The following is a 21,135-nucleotide window of genomic DNA, read 5'->3' on the forward strand; positions in this document are numbered from 1 at the left end:
TAGCTCTGTGTGTGCGTGGTGTTGTGTTGTAGTATTGCAACCGTCGAACAAACTCACATCTAGATCTAGGAACCCCATATCTGTTCGCACGTATCTACCCAGGTACCAAGGAAGATGGACAAGACTTCCCTATCTACATGAGACATTATACTCAGGCATACATCCTGCCAAAGTACTAAGGTACCTATGTAAGTGGTTCTCCGTAAGCAATCCATCAGCACCCCATCTTTATATACCCATACAAGGCCTTGTAAGGAAAAAAGACAAGAAATGTATGTATTCCGCCAGGATATCTCCGCGTCAACTTCAACCCATTGGTTTTCGAGGTATACGACTGGCGAAGAGAAAAGCAAGCGTAGGGGAAAATATATGAATCACACCCCATTCTTCGCCCCCTCGCCTGCAGACTTTCAACCGGTAGATGTTCATCATCGATGCGGTTGGGAGTTTGATGGTGAGGTACACTACCCCCCATGATATAAAAAAAAATAGATATTTCAAGAAAAATAAAAGGAATACTTAAAGAAACATATTTTATTTCTCCTAGCATGCTTTACTTGCTTATTTCGCCATTTCATCCCGTGGCTGTTAGCAATTACTCATGTCACAGAAGAGCAGCTGCCATTAGCCCAAATCAAAAATGTATTAAGGCCAATACCATATTATGATATGGGCAAAAACTAAAAAGGTGAGGACACAAATTGACAATTTAAAGTAACACAAACTTCCTCCCTTTCTCAGTCACAATTTCAAGAACACAAAACAATTCATAAACATCGTACAATAAACTTGGTCCTAAACGGTAGTAGCCCGTACATTTGCCTCCGCCACCAGTTAACATCATTCCAGTCCGTCAATAGCGTTGGACAGTAACAATGAAAATATTGCGGGTTTGGACCAACATAGCCGTAAAAAAAGGGTTCTCCAGTAGAGACAAGAAGAGAAAAATAAACACTACTCGGCTAACTCGAATCCTTATTCATACAATCAGCCGATTTCTGAAAGAAATAAACCTATTCATACTGCCATGACTCTAACAAGATTATTACTCATAGAGCTGCTCTTCTTCTGTCATTGTGAAGTAGGCAAAGACAAGTATGACGGTCGAGTTATCACCAGTCTGAGCCAATAACCCCACGTCGCTCAGCATCACGGAGCATGCGCTCCTGAATATCCTTCAGTGGATCGTACTCCTCCGAGCGTGTTTCGCTCGGGCGACGATTCTCACCCACTTTCTCGGCGGACAGATGAGAGCTAGCACGGTCCGCCGTCTTACTTCCCTCGGGCGAAGCCTGGGTTGTGGACCCGTTCGTGTTGGAGATTGTCGGGCCAAGAGATGCTGCGGCGTGTCCATGGTACTGGGGCAAATACCCCGTAGCCGTCGTGGAGGATACTGCACTAGGGAGTGCAGCCCCGCTGGTCGAGCCTCTTTTCAGCATCGTGTGCCAAAGTTCGTTGCCAGATCTACTGCTACAGAATGTTAGCCTCTGCATACACGTCATATCATATGTCTGAGCACATACCTGGATCTCTCGAAGGCTTGACGACCGAGCTTGTCCTGCTTCGTCTTAGAGGCAGAGTCCTCAAGTGACTTAGCTGACGACGACAATTCCATATCTCCCATCCAGTTGGAGAGGTTCTGAACGTTTTCAATACCCTCTTCTCTCTGGAACGCCGAGAGGTAAGGTCTTGCTGCTTTGGATTCACTTTGAGTAGCATCCTTCGGGGCCACAATGGGGATAGCTTTGCTCACTCGATGACCCGTCTCTTTGATGCGTGCGCCGTGTACGTCACGGCTAGGGCGAAACGGATCGGTTTCTGGAAGCAAGCTACCCGATGGCAATGGTTGTCGGATGATAGATTGCGCTGAAGCTCCATCAGCTTTCACAGGGGAGGGCGGATAAAAGTCCTTTCCATCGAACTTCGGCAGGCCGGTTCCAGCACTTGGAAACTGACCCCAGTAGTGACTTCGTGCCCTTTTTTCTTCCTCAGTTAAGGGTCGTGCATAGATATAATCGGTGGCACGAGCACTATGCGGTGTCACTCCTCGTGGCAACGATCCAACGAGGTATGGCTGGGAGTAACTACCTGGAACAATGTTCATAGGCGACAGCTGAGCATTCGTTGGCATCACGCTGTTATTCGGATACATGCTAGGAGCGCATGCACCATTCCAATCACCTCGGCCATCAAAAGGTGAAACTCCAGCAGCCGGTACTCCAGCCTGTGACACAGGACCTTCGGACTGAGGCGTATGGACAGGCTTTAGTCCGTACTCGGGTTTATACGCCACGGAAGCATTGCCAGATAATCCGACGCTCTTCGCTTGCTGGGCAAGTTGCTCTTCCTTAGCCTTAGCCTCCTCCTTAGCCTTTTCGATGGCCTCAACCTTCTTGCAGATGATTGCCTCTATGTACTCCTCCGAATCCCGGTCCAATGGGGACCTCATCCCTATGTTAGAGTTGATGCCAATGGCCTGTCGGTTTTTCCTCCTGTTACTTGACAACGAACCGCCTCGCTCACAGGACTGGAAACTTCCGCGTCCGCGTCCACGGCCACGGCTATGAGCGCTCATCGAGCTATTTCGGGAATTGTTAGGTCCTCTGCGGCTCCTAGCGCTTGAGCGTCCCGAATTTGGTGCAGGCTGAGGAGGGTAGTGGATTGCCTCGAATTTAGACTGCATCTCGTAGTTGTACTCGAACTCTTTCACGCTTTTCTCAAGCTTTTGTACCTCCTGCGCAACCCACTTCTCATCGATCTGGTGCTTATTGAACTGTTGCTGATCCTTGTAGTACTTGAGGGAATTTCGCAACGCTTCAAGCTGACGCCTAGTGATCTCGCTTGGGCGAATTGACGTGATGTGGGGAGTAAATCCAGGGACAGCCGCTGGGGATGGCTGGAGAAAAGCATTACTGCTATTAAGAGGACCACATACTGCTGGAGAAGCGACAGGACTGAACATGGGCGTTGCAGGGGATGGCTGGCCCATTGAAGCCGCATGAACACTGGCAAAGGTTGGGTGTCCACCCATGCCTGGTGCATAGTAAGGGCTCGTAAGCATCATGGGCATTGGACCTTGGCCTGGTCCGTAGGCTGCGGGGTAGATCACATTCCCATTGTGGTAGAATGGTCTATTGAGTTCCGTCTCACTTCGAGGTGCAATCTTAATCGGTGCCGGCCTCGGCTTCTTATCGCCGGCGCCGTCTTGACTCTTCAGAGTCTTCTCTGCTTCCTCAGCATCTTGTTGGCTCAGGGATGGCATGGGTTGTCTACCTGCCCAATGAACACTGTGAGGGGGGATTCCGTAAGCCATCGGAAATCCTTGGTGAAAGGGGTACATCGGCATGGGTACGCCCATGTGGTGAAAGAAAGGCGGATGGCCAGTAAGAGGTGGCGAAATCAAAGGATGAGGGAAGCTGGTACCGATCCCATTGCTAGAAGCGTGCTTCTCTTCTTTAGACGTCTCCACGGAGTCTTGTACGGCAATAGCTGAGCGTTCCTTGTCCCATTTCGCTGTAGGGGATGCGGAACCGCGGGTGTTGGGAACAATTCTACCACCAGCAGTTACTCGAACATGAGTAGGGGATACAACTGCTTTGAAAAAGCGTTGGAAGCCTTCGCTCTGTTGGGCGCCGAGACCTACAGGAGCAGACACCGGTTCGGCGGAAGTAACTTCAGAACCAGTGCGGCCTCGGTACTGCCACTGGTTATTTTGACGCGACTTCTTGCCTTGGAAGATGACCTCGTCACTTTCAGCTGACGAAGAGATATCCTCGTTAGCCTTTTTGAGGCGTCGATCCTTGGCAGACGACATGTTGCCACCAGCTGGGTTTTTGGCTAGATTAACTAAGGTCGTTAGAATGAGAACTTTTTGAATTCGTAAAGGATGAGGTCTTTAAACCGATTTAAACGCGAAAATAGATGATATCCAAAGGTTGAGCAGAAAGACGTGGTGTGGTTGGATCAGTGACACCTGCGGGAAAAGGGGGGTAGGAATGGGACTAAGAAGGGGAAAGATATATACGCTTACCAGCTGCGCTGCTTGACTGGAGCTTGTTCAAGATCTTGCGAGGAAGCTCCTCTCTGAGCTTTAGTAGCTCCTCTCTGCTGTAAACACGGGAATCCATCAAATGGTCGAAACGAGTGTGGGTGTTATAAACACGGCTCTGATAATTACAGTACTCGTAGGAGGATGTTCAAAACCGGGTCTCCGGCGAATGAGGCAAAACCTTAGACAAGTGGTAGACTCGCAACCTATACACGAATGATATTAGTTATATTTGCGCGCCCCGTTGAGAGAAATTCAATATATGCGGTTTGGCGAGGCGATGGAATAAATGATGATGCGATACACTGAACACCCTTGACTGCGGTAATCTAGCCAAGATTGTTACTGTTCCCAAGATGCTACTTGGTAAATTTACGTGTTTTATGTGGTGTGAGGTATTATTCTCCGGTGCAGAGCAGAAGTCTCGTCGGAAAGTGCTTCGAGGAAATAGATGAGGGTAGCGGTAGGGAATACCGAGATAGAACATACCTGTGGTAACGTGGGAAGGCCTTCAATGTCAGATAGCCTGTATTCAATAATAATCAATATTGATCACCTAGTTAATGATGAAAATGGGGTAATAGGAAATGATAGAAGGGGGAAATGCGTGGTTGGAAGTGGGATGGCGAGTGTGAGAAGAAGGTGTTCTGGGGAAATGAAGGCGGTGGGTAGAAACGGAATATGTGTGTGATGGTAGGAAATCTCGATGGCCCTAGAGGAGCCATGATTTTTGATTTGTTTATGGGTTGTGCTTTGTTTTGATTATCCATATATTCGATCGTGAAGTCGACGATGGTCGAGTTTGGGGAGTCGTTGGGTGGTGGTGGGCGAGGCGAGGTGAGGCGAGGCAAGGCGCGATTGAAAATGGAAGACGGTACTCACACACCAAAAATTCCAAACGAGTGAGAGACGTGAGCAATCAAGCAATTAATAGGCATGCAAGATCTTACGGGACAGATCTGTGAAGGCTATTCAGAAGCGTTAACTCGAGCTGAGCGATGTCGGGTTGGATGTTCAAGTTGAGAATGAGTTGAAATTATCGAAGAACGAAAATAAGGTCTGGGTAAGAAGATATCAGAAAAGGCCGTCGCTTCCTGGTGTTAAATAGAAAAGTATTATCGTAGGGCAAACGCCATGAGACGCACCTACCTAATAAAATCGACAACCACGTCACCGCTACCTAGGAAACCACTGCCACAACACTTGTAGGTCCTGCCACATCAATCTACTCAAACTCAACAGCAGCAGGCAGGCAGTAGGTATACTTACAAGCACCTTGGAGATTCCTGACAACTTCGGTACCTATATCAGTACATAGAATCACTCAGCAGATAATACAAAAATTGTATCTACCCAGGTACCCAACAGGTACCTAACAAAGGTATATCCATGAATTTACCTACGTACATTCCAATATGACAACCAGTTGCAAGGATCGTGACCTTATATAGCTGCATAGATACCTGCCTAATTATTGATGTAGTATTATGTTGGCTTGTCCCATTGATAGACTACCGACCTACACATGCATAATTCAAAAGAGTGCGCCCTTGAATGAAAACACAGATTCATGACCGAATGGCTATGTTATTCCATAGACCCTTAGACGCTGAGATACACCTTCATAATTCACATATTGGCACAAAGAGGATGATATGATCAAATACCTATAGACTGGTGATGCTATGATGCTCCAAGAACGAAGATGAAGTTAACTACTGTCATGCACAGATAGATAATTAGTAGCTAAGCAGCATCCGTATTCTATCCATAATATCGCTATATATACTCGATTGATCCAAGAAGCATTTCCAGAAACACCGCTTGTTACTACATTTAAGTAGGTGCTAGCTACGTTGGCGGTTATCGACCTTGTAGATTCGACCATTTACTTGGGACTTTCATCCACACCTAAGGCTGTAAACATAAAAGTAAGATCATACAAAGACGGGAGAAAATTTTAATATCATGGCTCCGATCTGTAGCGTAGATGTAAACCTCATAGCAGCCCTTCTATCCCATCTGAGGAAAGCGAGTTCACCTTAGATAACATTCGAGCTCCATATCATATTTAAGTAAGATCCATCATATAAGTACCATAGCCTAGACGCTGGCCGTGTCCCTATAAGTAGTAATCTGGTTGTAAAACCCAGTAAGTTACGAATACGAGATAATCGGGAGCAAGTTACGGAGTAAAAGTAAGACTTTCTAGGCAATACCGCGAGTTAACGCGAGATGGATACATATATATAGATAGAAACACCTTATTTTGACAATATTAATGGATTTTCAACCCGACGTATACTTCGAACCAATGAATAAGTTATAAGGCGCAAGGAAAAAAAAGCAATCAATATCCCCTTGCGAGTAACAAAGTATAAACGCCAAATTGATAAATAGGAAAAATGCTGCTCGTAACACTGGTGTCCCAGACAACCAACCCAGAAGACGGCAGAGAACCAAACATTCAATAAGAGATATCGTAAATTGAGGGCCGGGAGAGTAACAGCGCCGGTAATCCCGGAGAGAAGCAACGGCCGAAGCGATGGTTATTGGACCCGACGTGGTTCGCTCAAAGTTTGCACTTGTGCCATGTATATATCAGATCTCACAAAGATTAACTAGTAATGATCATTAGGTGACACGTGCGTACGATATGGCCTAAAATGCTAGGAAGGTTTAAACCCCTCACCTATGCCGTTCTCGACACTGCCAGATTTCAAGCAAGTCGTGATGAATTGCTCCTTGAACGATGGTGCTTAGATACGCATCACGTATCTGCGGGTTTTCGGTTATTAGGAGTGGGCGGGTTCGGAGTCGGCGGCTCTGGTTGAGGTGGCGGTTGGGGCTTGTGCTCCAGATAACCGACTACCCCCTTAGCATTGTCTATTGACTGGAAATTCCGATTGGGCTCAGTTTGCCCATAGCTTGAGTTGAAAGCCATTGTGTTTCTTGGTATGTGATATGTAAACTTAAATGTAGGTATATTCACTATATCGAGTGCCGATGATAGCGATGTGTAACGAAGAGTAGGGTCGTCTAACGAGGTATTCGGTGGCAGTTCTTCTCATGAAAGGATCGTCGCAAGAAGGGCATGGGAATCAAGCCTTTAAAGAACTTCGTAACCACCAGATCTCTCAGAATCCATCCTCTCCAGAATAAACCCCCACCCTGACCTCCGGGCCGACACCGTTCTAGGTCCTTGATAATTACTGGGCACGGCCACAGGATGTCGAGGAGTCACGCCTCCCTTTCTGGCGTACGGTCGACATATGCCTATGAGAATGTTTACCGACCCACACACGTGGTGATAGATCGGCATTGAAACCTTCTCAGAGTTTGATTCTCGGTTAAGTGATGGTGTCTTCATCTCGAGACAGCTTCGAAGATTACCTACCTAGGTACTGGGCAGATGACGCCTCAGCGCACAGGCTCCCGAACATACCGCCCAAGCGGCCCTCCTGCGTGCGTGCTTTACTCTCCCTGACAAAAGCTAGTGGGCAGGGATTCCAAGCGAGTGGTGTAACCTTGTAGATTCTAAATCAAGGACAATCTGATCACAGGTTATTATGAAAATCACGTAGGCACACGGGCTACCTCCCCAAGCCGCCGACCTCACTGCAACCATCCCAAAGGGAGGTCCGGTGACGTTCGGAGGGTTACGACATATGTATAACAAAAGGCTGATATCGTCGAACCAAGGACCCGACTTCCACCTGACTCGAATATATGGCATATACCTGCGGTATATTCTGGTATATTCGGTATGTCCGGTATATTTTTGGCGACAACCTGAGCCATCCAGCCAAGACTTTGGTTTGGATTGGACGGAAGTGCCCATCTGGTAAGTTTCGGAGAAGCGAAGCCGTGCCCCAGATCAGTTGAGCGAAGGAGCGTCAATGGGTCTGGCCCAAGGACAACCTGGATGGACGGCCAATATCGAGGTTTCTACTACCATAGACTCCATAGTACGCCGGCCACGCGCTACCACGGCGATCTCATTGACAGGGCGGTATTTTAACGGGTGACGATCAAGGCAGCCTACCCAGCGTAACTCGCCTGGGTTCACATTCTGGCCTGTGCCGTGCCAAGTCGTATACGTATGTTTCAGAGTAATCAGTCGGTGGAACCTTTATCACGATCGCCAGGACCAATGCGCGTGGTCCTGTAGGCTATACTGCATAGTAGAGGGCAATCCCAGCACCGCATCGCGGGAGGTGTCGCTAGGCTCTGCACGCTGGGGCGGCCGGGCGGGTAGCCTAATATCGAGAGTCAGCCGCATGCCGGGAATGGCTGGCTGTCAGAACTTTGGACACCGTTGCCGGTTTTCTAGAACTCTTCTTTTTTTGGTCTCTTTAGGTGAGCCAAACTAAGCCTCTCAGCGTAGCCTCTCCATACTGAATTCATCCGGGATGTAGCGAAATCACTACCTTCCATGGTTGGTAGGTAGCGGTAACACAGCATAGCGAGCGTAACCGTTTCGAAAGGAAGAATTCATCCCTAATACCCCTTATCCCAGTTAGGGTGCCCAACAACCTGGCTGGGCGACTTGGAGCCCTTTTAGAGCCCGGACATGGAACATTAGACCCGACAAAGACGGTCTGAGGGCTCGAATATGTAAAGCGTTATGTTATGCTTGCCTTGATATGGAGACTGATCCCGAATATAGCGTGTCGCACATAATACCTTGTAGGTCAACTAATATCGTCAATAGTATCTTACGTACTATACAGGTATGGCATAAGATATATCCTAAAAGGTAAAAAGGTGAACGAATCTGGATGTATGTATGTCGGTATACGGTTGGTGGGTATGGCGTATTAGGTATCAGGCATAGAAAATCATTCCGATTAGACGCATCCGATCAGACGCGAGTAATGTTCGCGTGCATTTTCACGTACCTAGAAGTGGATCCATATTGGATTACGGGTACACAAGCATGGGGTGCTGATTGGATCAGTTTGGGGGTAACATTTCGGTTAACTCTTTTCTGCTCCAGCTGCTTCCCTTTTGCTTTTTCCATTGATGATATCAATGCGGATGGCGGGTAGGTACGTAGCGAACCTTACCAACCTAACCATCCATCAACCCAGCAGAATCCAGCAGAACGCCTGGATAAGGTTTTCGAATCACACTGAGCGGGGTACAGAGAAAACGACGTGCGAATAGGAGAAAATTGTAAGTACCGGCCGATGAACATGTTCGGTACTAGGTGTACCTGCTGCAGTGACGATGCTGAGAGTTTTAAGTTATCCCTGTAAGCTTGTGGCCATGTTAAGCCAGATCAAGTTAGCAGGCTGTTGCTTGCAGTTTCTTGCAGAAGTTGTTGCCCACTTTGGGCGATGCATTGGCCTATGATAGGCTTGTGATAGCTCTTGACTCGGTATCCCCTACCCCCTCAGCCGGCCAATCCCCGCAACCTCTCGATTTCTTGCTCTCGAGTTCCCCACTCAAGCTTCGCTAGGTTCCATGTACATAACCGAAAGCGTAGGGCTGCGTTCGAGAATCCGAGCACTTGGAAGACGCACAGTTAAACACACAGTTAGAACTAACACGCAACTTCGACAGTCGCTTGTGTGCCTCGGTATTTGCGCCTATAACTGACTCTTAGTAGTGCCTAGGTAGTGTTCCTAGTCACCTATCTTAGCTAGTCAGATCCTTAGCGCAAAACAGGATGTGCGCCGTTGCCGAGGGGAAAACGGAGAGACATGGGGACATGGAGACGATTGATTCCTCATCTTGTCTCCGTCTCAATCGTCTCCATCGTCTCCATCACCCCGGGACTCATATAGAATCCACCAGATCTCACACTCCGAAAACCGAAGCACCCAAACCCAAGAATTGATCTGAGACGTCAGAACCAGACTTCGGATATTTACGAGCTCGCGAAGAGATTCGAACACGGCCCGATCAACCAACATCACAGACCAAAAGAGGGAATCCGAGGGTCCGAGAGGAATAACGAAATCGCAATATGGCACCCTTAACTCCACACTGGGCCCAGCCCTCGCATCCCGACGTCCAGGACGTGATCATCAACGCGCATGAATTCACATCCAAGAGCCTGTCCAAAATCTCGCTACCGCCCTTTGGGCTATTCGCGAAGATGGACTTCCCTCCGTGTACCCTCGCCTCGGAGCCGACATACGCCACGGTTCAGTGCGGCCGAGACAAGCACCTGAACCTAAACAGCGACCTGCTGTACATCAACCACTCATGCGAGCCCTCCCTCATCTTCGACACCGCCACCCAGAACATCGTCGCGGGGCCCAATGGCCTGCGCGTCGGCGAAGAGCTGACCGTCCGTTAAACCTACCCTATCCTTGTCCTGCCTGCTTACATAGGTAACCTACCTATCTACAGGTGAGCCCGTCACTTCCGTCCCGCCCAAGCTTACCTCCGCCATAGTTCTTCTACCCATCCACAGAATGGCACATGGCCCAGCCCTTCGACTGCCTCTGCGGCAAACCGACCTGCCGCGGCCGCATCAGCGGCGCTAAGGACATGACCCGAGCCCAGCTGGAAGGCGTGTGGCTCAACGGACACATCCACGAGCTGCTCAGGGAGCAGGAGCTCGGCGGCAAGGAACCTGAACCTGAAAATGGCAGTAGTACTACTAAAGCCGATGCTCCTTCTTCGACGGCGGCCGAAGACGCCACCGCCCAGGCGCTAAGAGACGCCTTGAAGCACGCCGAGAAGGTAGTCGAGGCCGCGAGGATCGCTCTGACATCCTACCTCGACTCTGCGACGGTCAAGGGCAAGATTGGCGGAGGAAACGCCAATGGCTTCGGAGTAGCCAACGATGTCTTAGCCGCCGGACTAACCAGACGCGGCGTGACGTCACGGGAGCTGAGCGGAGAGATGGGTGGTGATACGATCGTAGCCACCGGATCTTGAAGGGAATGGGGGGTTTTCTTGGTTATTTCGGTTATCACGTAGGCATTTTCCTTCTCGAATCTAACATTCGCGTATCAAGTCAGTCTTCAACAGCCTGGCCTTATTCGGTTCAAAGACAGCAGATAGTATAGCACTCATCCAAAGTCCTAGCTACATCCATAGAGATAGTCAGTAACTAGGGCGCAAACGTTCGTTTTAAGGCTTTCAAGGCTATTCATTTAATGAGGTATTTATGGTACACCTGCCCCTGCGTCAAGCAGCAGGATCTCCAATACAGAATTCAGCAAGCTCTAGTCTAACAAAAATTCCATAACGCGCAAACGCCTTGCTGCCGTTGAGCATCAAAACCCGCAAAACAATGAACTTAGGGCTTAAATAAACGTCCATGTCATCCGTACATGTCGTTGCTCTCCTATCTGCTCTTGCTCTTGAAACTCTGCTTCTCCTCTCCTAAACCTTAATCATGTGTCTCCTTGTCGTCTCCCCACCGTAGCCAGCTGCTCCCCGGTATACTGTCAGCATCGCTGCCCATGCCGCCAGCATATCTGCTCTCCTCCTCTTCCCACTTCAATCTCTCGACCCTCGCGCGCGCCAAGAACGCCCTCGCGAACCGCCACGCCTCCGTATCAGCCAAATTCCAAGCCTCTATCGCGCTGCGAATACGCACGTCCTCTTCGACCTTGCTCTTAGCAACCTCCCTCGCGCGTTCGAGAAGGCGCGGCTCCTGCGCCAAATCATCGAGGGTCGGGACCGGGCCGTCGGCGGGGTCGTGTTGTGGCTTTGGCCTACGCTCGGGGCCGGGCACGGGCGTCTCGGACTTGCCGTCGTCGGTCGTATTGCTCGGGAGTTCGAAGCCGAACCACCAATCCAGGTCGTGGGGCACCGACTCTTTCTCCGCCGTTAGCCAGAGCGAGTGCGAGGTCGCGTATTCCCCGGCCACGGCATCCTTGAACTTGACCACGCGCACCGAGCCGGATATCCCCGTGCCGAGGAGTTCCTGGAAGATGAGGTATAGCCACTCGTCGCGCTTTTTGATCTCACGCCTGATGTAAGCGATGTCTAGAGTGTCCCTGGAGGCGTCTAGCGTGCGTAGAGTATACGGATGGGGCACAATTCCGATAGTGTATAGGCTAGTAGTATTCCGGTACCGCGCCGGAGTCGAGATTTTCATGGGGTGTGACGCAACACACGGTGAGCACTTCGGAAGGTTCGGCGGACAAGATGATGGCACTGGACTTTCACTACAAGTCGCGAGCAGTGTCGCCAGTTCTAAAGCTGGTTCGATCATGCGCGTTGTATGAGCTGGCATGGGTTTGAGGACGGCAATTCCGTTGGAGAAAATATCTTGCCACGTATTGTGTAGATGTGAATTGATTAGAAGGTTTAGGCTTTTGATACCCTTCTCACGGTTCGCTGCTGTTTCCTCGGCGACCTTTTGGTAATTCTTCTCAACAGTCTTGGCGTCGTAGAAAGCGAGGGAATCGTGTGACGGATCAACTAGAAAGGTGTCACTGGTCACAGCAGATATAAAATCCTTGACTGCTTTGTTCTTGGGGTTCCGGAGAGCCTGAACGATAGCGTCTGCGATCTGGATCTTAGGGCCAGCAAAAAGAGCGTTGTCAAAGCCTTCCCATCTCGTGAGGCCGGGATATTCCCCTCTTCGCAGAAACGAGAGCAGTGGAACTTCATGAGAAGCCATCGGAAATAGTAAATGGTGTGCCAGAAGTCCACCACCCATGTTTTCCCATGCTAGCCAGCGCATCATCTCTTTCTTGAAACCAGGCTCCACATCTAGTCTCTGAAGTTCGTCATAGAGAGGGTTGTTCATTGCTTCTGCCGCACTAAGGATGATAGGTTTGAACCCCTGAGCCCACCAAGCACGCCTCCACGTAAGTAGTAGCGCACTCTCGGCTTCCTTCGTAGCCTCCTCCCGCTGGAGGGTGGTGTCATAATAGCAGTAGATAGGGGCCCTGTCCTTTAGAGGCGGAAGAAGCGCGCGATTCTCATCTAGTGTAATAGAAGAAGAGAACGGGCTCCTCCAATTCCAATTCGAGTACCACGAGCTCCCTCCATATGTCGAATTTTTCTGCTCTGGGGGCTTATGCGAAGCAGGGCGAAAGGGGTTCAATATGCTCGATGAGAACTTGTCCTTGTACTTCGGTATAGAGAACTTATGGTCGGCGATCGACTTTGACAGGCTTGGCCCAGTTGGTATGGCATTAGGAAGTGTGAAAAGCAGGGTGAATAGCGCAAATATGCCAACAAGGACGAGGAGCAGAGTGACTCGCCGTGGGGCTAATCGCAGCCCAAGCGTCGCGCCGTGCTTCGGCATTTTGGGAACTTGGGTTCGAAGACGAGATGCGGGACCCGGAGGTTTACAAGTATATGTACAATTAAGAAGAGAAAAATCAAAAGATCGTTGAAGCGCTAAATAATTGCGTGTTGACTACCTGGTAGTAACGAGGTACAGTATGGGGGAGGCCACGCGTGCCAACATAGATTTCGTAATCGGTACGTCGAATGAAGGAATGACAGAAATTGGAACTGTTCGCATGTAAAGTAGTAAACTGAGGGTTATATCATGGCTTCAACGAAGTCTTTTCCATAGATTTGCGATCTTGTCTCGCAATCTTGGAACCTAGTTATCCAATCCGGACATCCCCTAAAAGACAGGCAGCGGGATGCGTGTTGAAGGGACAGTTTAAAAGTTTAAACGGTTGACCAAATAGGGATGCAGATAGTTTCCACATTGGTGGGGATGTTGGTGAGAAAGCCAAGGATCACATGGAACTGAGTGGCTGTGTAGCTAACTTTGTGGCTGATGATCTAAGAGCCAACCTCATTTCAATGTTACCTCCTATTGAACGCATATGCTAGGATATGCACTTAGACAATTAGGAAAACTCTGTATTACGTAATTCTACGTAAAAGCTGAAATCACGTGTGCTCTAATCAAGGCTGCCCACACAACGCTGAAGCGAACTTTTACAAAATTCATTATTCGGCCCCTCCACCTTCAACTTTCATCTACAACTGCAACGCCAATCTCAGAAATCAGACAACATGGCTCCCGCAGCAACCGGCGCGAAGAAGCAGAAGAAGAAGTGGTCGAAGTAAGTAAATTGTTTGTTTAATTAATATTGACTAGAACTCTGGCTAACTTTGGCATTACAGGGGCAAAGGCAAGTACCACTAAATTTCGCGATGAGCGACTGGCGCATTTCGAGAGGACACCACGAGAACTCTTGCGCAACGATTCTACGAACATTTCAACTAACTTCCATTCACTATAGTCAAGGACAAGGCACAGCACGCCGTCCTCCTCGACAAGACGACCTCTGAGAAGCTCTACAAGGACGTCCAATCGTACCGCCTCGTCACAGTCGCCACTCTCGTCGACAGACTAAAGATCAACGGCTCGCTGGCACGAACATGCCTGAAGGATCTTGAGGAGAAGGGACAGATCAAGCCCGTCGTTACGCACAGCAAGATGAAGATCTACAGTACGTCTTGATGAACTGCCCAATTTATGAATATTTGAGTTGGATGCTGACCTTTGATATAGCCCGAGCTGTCGGCGCCTCCGACTAAACCATCAATCTCACGATACCATGATGAAAAAATGACGTTCGGTCGGTCGACAACAGAGCTCGACGGACTAGATGGATCGCGGATAGGGATATGATGGATTCAGGCATTCGGTCCTCGGCGTAGCATTGGGACGGTTATGGTTCAGTATTTCGCTTGCAATTGCATTCAGATAGGGACCAAATGAAAAAAATCCCTGATTACTCTGTGTGAAACCTTGTCCTCCTTATTTTCCACTTATTGTGGATTCTGCTGGTGTATTGCTCCCCTTAAAACAAGCCATGAAGTATCATGCTTAACTATTATGTCGAAATATCGAAATATCGAAATACGTATTGGTAGGATAGAGATATCTAAGGTATGTATGTATATAGCTTAGCATGTTGAGTTACTTAGTAGATGCTTATAGATAGTATCTATCAAAAAATACCGATTCACGTTCAAACCACGATCTTGGAATCCACGAATCAAGTAGCTAGTATCTCCCTTGTCGATCTAGTAGGGTTGGCGGTGAACCCTTAGGGTATATCCGAGACTATAGATATCTATGGATGCTGATTGCATCACACTGGTTGGTTATACATGGTTACTATTGGAGGCTCATAGCTGTCACGGCTACTACTTATTGGTATATTCATTATGTATGAAGGCCCGTAACGGGTACGTAGGGATGTATGTAGTAATTGTAACCTAGTAACTTCCATAACTCATACTGGGTTCTAATGTCATTATTTTAAGCGCAGATATCCCATGCATGGGCATTCATTAGATAATAGACTCTACAACATATCACTTCTAACATTTGTCCTATACGTAACCGGGTTCCTGTAACTATAGCACGTAGATAAATTCCCGATCGTCATCCAATGAAAAAGCAGGTTGATGAATTTCTATAACTATTCATGCGGCGTGGGTTGCCGTCTGTCTGTACAAAGTTACAGCCGACCAGCCAAGGCTGGACCCGCCACTTGAGCCGAAAACTTGACTCGGGGGACGGGATAAAAGACCTATAGACCCCTGAATGTTAGATGCATGTGGATGGACATCCTGACTCTTTTTTTACCGACACGCGAAATCGGCCAGCCAGAAGTGTCTAAGAGTCTGGACGGGGATCTGCGCACTAAACCGAAAGTTTGCCATTATCTAGATCCCATCTCTTCAAAAATTAAATAGTACAATGAGATAAAATAAAGGGTAATAATATCTTGGTAGGATTATAGGACGGAGAGTAAGCAAAAACGATAGGTACGGGCACGAGTTGCGAGTATGGAAATTAGCGTTAAAAAATAGCTCGCATCTGATCTCTCAAGTGAAGTGAGATTGCTGGGGTTATATCTTAGCTCGAATAGCTCATTCCGAAATTGTCCGGCAGAAGCCCTGGAGGTTAGCCGTAGGCCAGCTGTTGCCAGCGTTTAGCGACCTTCTGGCAGCCATCAGCCGCTCAAGTTGCCGCCTAAGTTAAGCCTGGAGGTTAGTTTCAGTGGACTTTAGTGATCACTTCAATTATCTTAGTGAATTTAGAGGATTTTGGAAGAAAAAGAGGGAGGAAAAAGAGTGCTAGACCCATTATTGCACGTGACATTGATTGGTTTCGGGGCAACCGCAGGTTTAGAAGGCGAAGGAAAGGGTCTCCGCGCAGGTCTTAGCGGCGGGTCCGGGAAGAGTCGCTAGAAAAAGCTGTTCTCTTTGGCAGTTACCCGTAGCAATTTTTTTTTCCCTCCCCAAAACTTATTTTCTGCACGACCCAGTCGCAGGTAGAAATATTCGCTCGGCGTCTGTCCGTCTTTCTCATCTCTCCTCTCTATCCATTTTCCTCATTCACTTCTTATCTCCACTCACTCCTTGAACCTTTCAAAGATCAAGCAATCTTTGAATAGCCGGCACGATGTCGTCTACAGAACAACCCAAGGTCTTGGGCATGCCGGTAAGTTTCGCAGCTCCTCCCAGTAACCCTCGTCCTCGCAACCCTCAAATCCCTCGCACGAGCTCCGCCTGCTATCCGCCACCATATACCCTTCGATAATCCCAGCGCATGTAATCGACTGCCTCAATTGGTTTCTACAACATGATTGAGACGGGTCTTCGAATTTTTTCGAGATGATTTATTGCTATTGTCGGGATTATCATTGGCGTAGATGGCGCTGGAAAAATTCTCACGATATTTCCCTACCTTGCTCGCAATGGTTTATCACGCAAGTACGTCTATTATGCATGAACTTTACTAACAGCGATTATCACAGCCCTTCTTGGCCGACTTCCTGAGTATGTCTTACTGCCTTTGCAATTGAACCTGAATGCTGGCATTGTCGCCAATATCTCGGTCCCCACCTCGGCATAATGCTTTTTAACGACGCGCGATAATTTTGCTAATCAGTATCTCAGTGGGTGGTGTCTCCGCCGCCGTCTCGAAGACTGCCGCTGCTCCCATTGAGCGTGTCAAGCTTCTTATCCAGAACCAGGTACGTAAATATGCAGATCCTATTTCCCTGATTCCCTATCTGCAAGAATTTCACAGTTGGGGTTACCGAACCCGGGACCCACAATATGTGCGGACAGCTTCACATGCTCATTGAGCAATTAAAAGCTGCCATATATTCGAAAATAAATTGCCAAAATGTACAGCGCTAACATTTTAAACAGGATGAGATGTTGAAGGCTGGCCGTCTTGACCGAAAGTACGATGGTATCGGTGAGTGCTTCAAGCGAACCATCGCCGACGAGGGTGTTATGTCGCTGTGGCGTGGCAACACTGCCAACGTCATCCGATACTTCCCTACCCAGGCCTTGAACTTCGCTTTCCGTGACAAGTTCAAGAAGATGTTTGGTTTCAAGAAGGAGCGTGATGGATACGCCTGGTGGATGGCTGGTAACTTGGCCTCCGGTGGTGTAAGTTTTTATCCCAACTTTGCTAGATATATTTTTCAGCTACTGATACTGACAATGTAATACAGGCTGCTGGTGCCACTTCTCTTCTATTCGTCTACTCCCTCGACTACGCCCGTACCCGTCTCGCCAACGATGCGAAGAACGCCAAGAAGGGCGGTGAGCGTCAGTTCAACGGTCTCATCGACGTCTACAAGAAGACCCTTGCTAGCGATGGTCTTCCCGGTCTCTACCGTGGTTTCATGCCCTCCGTCGCCGGTATCGTTGTCTACCGTGGTCTGTACTTCGGTATGTACGACTCCATCAAGCCTGTTATCCTGGTCGGCTCTCTCCAGAACAACTTCTTGGCCTCGTTCCTTCTCGGTTGGTGTGTCACCACCGGTGCCGGTATCGCCTCTTACCCTCTTGACACTATCCGACGTCGTATGATGATGACCTCTGGTGAGGCCGTCAAGTACAACGGTACCTTGGATGCTGCCCGCCAGATCGTCGCCAAGGAGGGTTTCCGCTCCCTGTTCAAGGGCGCCGGTGCCAACATTCTCCGTGGTGTCGCCGGTGCTGGTGTGTTGTCGATCTACGACCAGCTCCAAGTTCTCCTGTTCGGCAAGGCCTTCAAGGGCGGTTCCGGTTAAATACCCTCCTCATACCCCAATAGAACTGGGAGGCGTGGTGGTGTAATACAGTGGATGGGCGACAGGGCCGTTGATAAAAGGGGCGTGACGGATGCTCCGGCGGAAAGTTGTTACAGGGCATCACTCATTGCCGTGGCGTTCTGGAACAGCTTGATTTTGCGGACGGACTGGCAAGGCAAGGCACTTGATGAGGTTCATGTCTCGTCAGCTAGTTAGCCGCTGTAATTTAGATCCTAGGCAATTCCCTTTGACTGTATTCTTTCTGCTCTGCGTCCTACATCTCCGCTTGTTTCGGCATTCGACTCGGCCTGATTCCCACGGTTGCATACGATTGATAGACACTGAATGAAGTGATGTTCTGGTTAATTTGGGCTTCTTGCATTACGTGAATAAATGGCCTATCTTCTGTGCATTGCGCGAACCTAAGAAAATCGAACACCACATTTCTACTTAAAAATGGTGACGAAATCTTCAAGTTATAATATGGAGTAGTCGTAGCTGGCGTTGTGATTGGAGAATGCAAGCCAGGTGCCAATCAGCTGTAGCAAGGTCGCGCTTGCAATTGACTTTGCGTGTAAATCGCATTCCACCTCCAAATCCACCAACCATTTTTTTTCTCTTTTTACTTTCACTTTTTCAAAGTTGTAATTGGGTATCCTAGTAACGAACCTTGCGAACCTATTCATCGCCTTTTTCGATCTATACGAGGAACCGAAGACCCGAATTGAAAGATGCCACCGAAACAATCCTCAACCAGCACCCGCGGCCGAGGCGCGTCCTCAGCCGCCTCCCGATCCACGAAGGCGTCCAAAGCCCAGGCTTCCACGACGGCGGGGTCCTCCTCTCGAGCGCGCGGCCAGAGCCTGCAGTCGCCGCAGCAGGTGATCGGCTCGGACGAGGACCCGTTCGCGGAGGACGAGAGGTCGCAGCAACAGCAGGGGCGGGGCAGGGGAAGGGGGAGGGAAGACGACGCTATGGAAGTTGATGACGAGAGAGGAGATGGGGAGGAGAGCGAAGAAGAAGAGAGGAAGACGATACCGCCGGAGCTGCTGACGCACGTGCTGCACCAGTTCTTCGAGAAGGACGGCACGAGGGTGTCGAAGGACGCTAATGCGGCGATCGCAAAGTACATGGATATCTTCGTGCGGGAGGCGATTGCGAGGACGGTGGTGGAGAAGGAGAAGGGGTTTCTTGAGGTGAGTTATTTTGGGCGTGTTGGTAAGGTTGGAGTGGAGTGCTAACGGAGAGCAGGTTGAGGACTTGGAGAAGGTCGCGCCGCAATTGTTGCTTGACCTATGAGAGACCAAGATTGGGATGGGAAGTTGTATGCTTCCTAACGGCAAGAATTGGCGTGTGAATAATCTGCGTTATGGGTAAGTCGGACAGTATTTGCGTTCCACTAGTTATGTTTCTCACGACTGACAGTTGTTCCACGCGAGGATGTGCCCTGGCATGAGCATCATGGACATCATGAACATCAAGATCGACTGTAACAAAACAGTATCAACCGGCACTTTTAGTTACATAAGCGACCCATGAGATCGATCTACGGTACCACTTTCGTGAAAACCTTGGCACCTTTTAATGCTCATTCGTTTCGTCCTGCCGCTAGGCTGAATTCTCGGAGGGTTTTGAAAGATCTGTTTCTATGCAGAAGCGGAAATACTATTTGACAGCAAGCCTGTTACTAAAGCCTCGTATGAATACGCGGCAACAATGCCACAGCCTGGCGTCGACATCGTCATATCTTCACAAGAATGTTTTAGCGCCTATCTATTCTAAGACTCCCTTGCTCTTCTGCATGGCCCGAATACGTTTTGAGTACTACGATGGCTCGATTATGGACATTTGCCTCTCAATTTAGTATCAAGAAAGCTTCATGACGGTTCCAAAAATGATGGTATATTTTAAGCGTGACCATGCTCGTGTGAATTTTGCAGGTCGAGACGATAACTTCGACTCGTTTCAAGCAACATACGCGTAACTAAGAAACATTTCAATTGTGACAAGTTCCATCTTCGTAGATCATCGTAGATCATATAGTGAAGAAGAGTCAGACGCGTAACTGGAGTATGGGTTTGATACTGGCCGATACTGGATTGATACCGACAATGGTTCTTCATCTGAACTTCTGGAAATGCGGGCTTGACTTCAGTGGCCAGTCGTTGGCTGTTCTCATTTCTAGAAAGAGTTTGGGGGCTCTCAGCTCTCAGACGTTCAACAATTTCAAGCTATGAATTATCCCTGTTTATAAGAGAGGTTATTGTATGTTGTAGTTGCTTACTCACGAATCTGGCGAATCTGGTTCAATTGAGGCTCCGGCTTTCGTACCTACTTGATCTCGCTTACTTAACCCGATTAATGTGGACTAAGTGCTTAATTGAAACTTGAGGCACGCCGCTTTAGACTTGAGGTTTGCCTGCACATAGGTAGTGAAGTGCTGTGGCTAATACTGGGCTGAGCCGAACCGGAGCAAAAGCGGCCAACGCGCTATGCCTGATTTATCGAGAAACAACGGTCCAATTCATTAAGAATTCCAACGTATTAACCCATTTTAACGAAAAATTACTGGGATGAAACCCGTCAGGTTTGGCGGGTGTCACACAAGACCCTGCTGAAGCAAGATCCGTGCTCCGAAGAGCCCCTGGACCGGGTCCCGATTAGCTTTAGCCGCCTAGCCAGCCAACCTTAATTCTATTCAGTCCCGTTGCGTTATTTTGTGGAGTACCTTTGACCACCCCGGCCAACTTTCCAACTTCAACTTCCCCCGGATTTCGAAACATTTTGGCACTCTCCATCTGGGAGGCAACTTTGACTTGCCGCTATGATGAGCTGAATGGGCCTGGGCCGTGACCCTTTGACGCCGTCAAGAGAGATAGTACTTGCCATCATTACTACTAGGTATGGACGACATAATTCCGAAGTGAGACGGGCTGGACGGGCTCGGCTCGGAAGCCAATTTATTTGTATCGACGAGATGACGCGCATCGCCAATGAGCCTCATCTTTGTCCCCATGATTACGAATATCTACGGGAACCACGTCTATCCGTGTGGCTTTGCCATTGCCAAGCCCATCCCGATATGAG

The 21,135-nt window shown here is 48.8% G+C and overlaps 6 protein-coding genes across 6 annotated transcripts; 4 read left to right on the plus strand and 2 right to left on the minus strand.

Moving 5' to 3' along the window:
• Positions 1-1,112: 1,112 nt before the first annotated feature.
• On the minus strand, positions 1,113-4,263 carry F4807DRAFT_467197 (uncharacterized protein; the record flags this gene model as incomplete). The annotated part of the gene is made up of 2 exons (XM_048002459.1): positions 1,524-4,263; positions 1,113-1,467 (listed from the first exon to the last, which is right to left on the minus strand). The coding sequence occupies exons 1-2, from the start codon at positions 3,812-3,814 to the stop codon at positions 1,113-1,115; spliced, it is 2,646 nt and encodes an 881-aa protein (XP_047854995.1). The 5' UTR covers positions 3,815-4,263.
• A 5,271-nt stretch (positions 4,264-9,534) lies between these two features.
• Positions 9,535-11,140, plus strand: F4807DRAFT_423548 (uncharacterized protein). The gene is made up of 2 exons (XM_047997786.1): positions 9,535-10,349; positions 10,457-11,140. Exons 1-2 carry the CDS (start codon positions 10,023-10,025, stop codon positions 10,943-10,945), a joined length of 816 nt encoding a protein of 271 aa, XP_047854996.1. The 5' UTR covers positions 9,535-10,022; the 3' UTR covers positions 10,946-11,140.
• Positions 11,141-11,173: 33 nt separating this feature from the next.
• Positions 11,174-13,665, minus strand: F4807DRAFT_67951 (uncharacterized protein). The gene has a single exon (XM_048003335.1). It carries the CDS (start codon positions 13,275-13,277, stop codon positions 11,403-11,405), a length of 1,875 nt encoding a protein of 624 aa, XP_047854997.1. The 5' UTR covers positions 13,278-13,665; the 3' UTR covers positions 11,174-11,402.
• A 290-nt stretch (positions 13,666-13,955) lies between these two features.
• F4807DRAFT_423551 (ribosomal protein S25) lies at positions 13,956-15,142 on the plus strand. Its single transcript, XM_047997787.1, has 4 exons — positions 13,956-14,058; positions 14,120-14,127; positions 14,239-14,448; positions 14,511-15,142. Exons 1-4 carry the CDS (start codon positions 14,009-14,011, stop codon positions 14,534-14,536), a joined length of 294 nt encoding a protein of 97 aa, XP_047854998.1. The 5' UTR covers positions 13,956-14,008; the 3' UTR covers positions 14,537-15,142.
• A 1,018-nt stretch (positions 15,143-16,160) lies between these two features.
• Positions 16,161-18,505, plus strand: F4807DRAFT_423552 (mitochondrial carrier domain-containing protein). Its single transcript, XM_047997788.1, has 5 exons — positions 16,161-16,457; positions 16,774-16,795; positions 16,916-16,992; positions 17,174-17,419; positions 17,485-18,505. The coding sequence occupies exons 1-5, from the start codon at positions 16,419-16,421 to the stop codon at positions 18,046-18,048; spliced, it is 948 nt and encodes a 315-aa protein (XP_047854999.1). The 5' UTR covers positions 16,161-16,418; the 3' UTR covers positions 18,049-18,505.
• F4807DRAFT_423554 (CENP-S associating centromere protein X-domain-containing protein) lies at positions 18,446-19,947 on the plus strand. Its single transcript, XM_047997789.1, has 3 exons — positions 18,446-19,244; positions 19,300-19,421; positions 19,488-19,947. Exons 1-2 carry the CDS (start codon positions 18,780-18,782, stop codon positions 19,345-19,347), a joined length of 513 nt encoding a protein of 170 aa, XP_047855000.1. The 5' UTR covers positions 18,446-18,779; the 3' UTR covers positions 19,348-19,421; positions 19,488-19,947.
• Positions 19,948-21,135: the final 1,188 nt, after the last annotated feature.

This window comes from Annulohypoxylon truncatum (genome assembly GCF_022578515.1).
Source record: "Annulohypoxylon truncatum strain CBS 140777 unplaced genomic scaffold F4807scaffold_13, whole genome shotgun sequence".
In the NCBI taxonomy this organism is placed as follows: domain Eukaryota; kingdom Fungi; phylum Ascomycota; class Sordariomycetes; order Xylariales; family Hypoxylaceae; genus Annulohypoxylon; species Annulohypoxylon truncatum.

Coding starts and splice junctions, on each gene's coding strand:
- F4807DRAFT_423548 (XM_047997786.1), top strand. CDS start 10,023: ATGGCACCCTTAACTCCACACTGGGCCCAGCCCTCGCATCCCGACGTC. Junction 10,350..10,456: donor GCGTCGGCGAAGAGCTGACC/GTCCGTTAAACC, acceptor CCTCCGCCATAG/TTCTTCTACCCATCCACAGA.
- F4807DRAFT_67951 (XM_048003335.1), bottom strand. CDS start 13,277: ATGCCGAAGCACGGCGCGACGCTTGGGCTGCGATTAGCCCCACGGCGA.
- F4807DRAFT_423551 (XM_047997787.1), top strand. CDS start 14,009: ATGGCTCCCGCAGCAACCGGCGCGAAGAAGCAGAAGAAGAAGTGGTCG. Junction 14,449..14,510: donor CAGCAAGATGAAGATCTACA/GTACGTCTTGAT, acceptor CCTTTGATATAG/CCCGAGCTGTCGGCGCCTCC.
- F4807DRAFT_423552 (XM_047997788.1), top strand. CDS start 16,419: ATGTCGTCTACAGAACAACCCAAGGTCTTGGGCATGCCG. Junction 16,458..16,773: donor CCAAGGTCTTGGGCATGCCG/GTAAGTTTCGCA, acceptor CGATTATCACAG/CCCTTCTTGGCCGACTTCCT. Junction 16,796..16,915: donor CTTCTTGGCCGACTTCCTGA/GTATGTCTTACT, acceptor TCAGTATCTCAG/TGGGTGGTGTCTCCGCCGCC.
- F4807DRAFT_423554 (XM_047997789.1), top strand. CDS start 18,780: ATGCCACCGAAACAATCCTCAACCAGCACCCGCGGCCGAGGCGCGTCC. Junction 19,245..19,299: donor AGGAGAAGGGGTTTCTTGAG/GTGAGTTATTTT, acceptor AACGGAGAGCAG/GTTGAGGACTTGGAGAAGGT.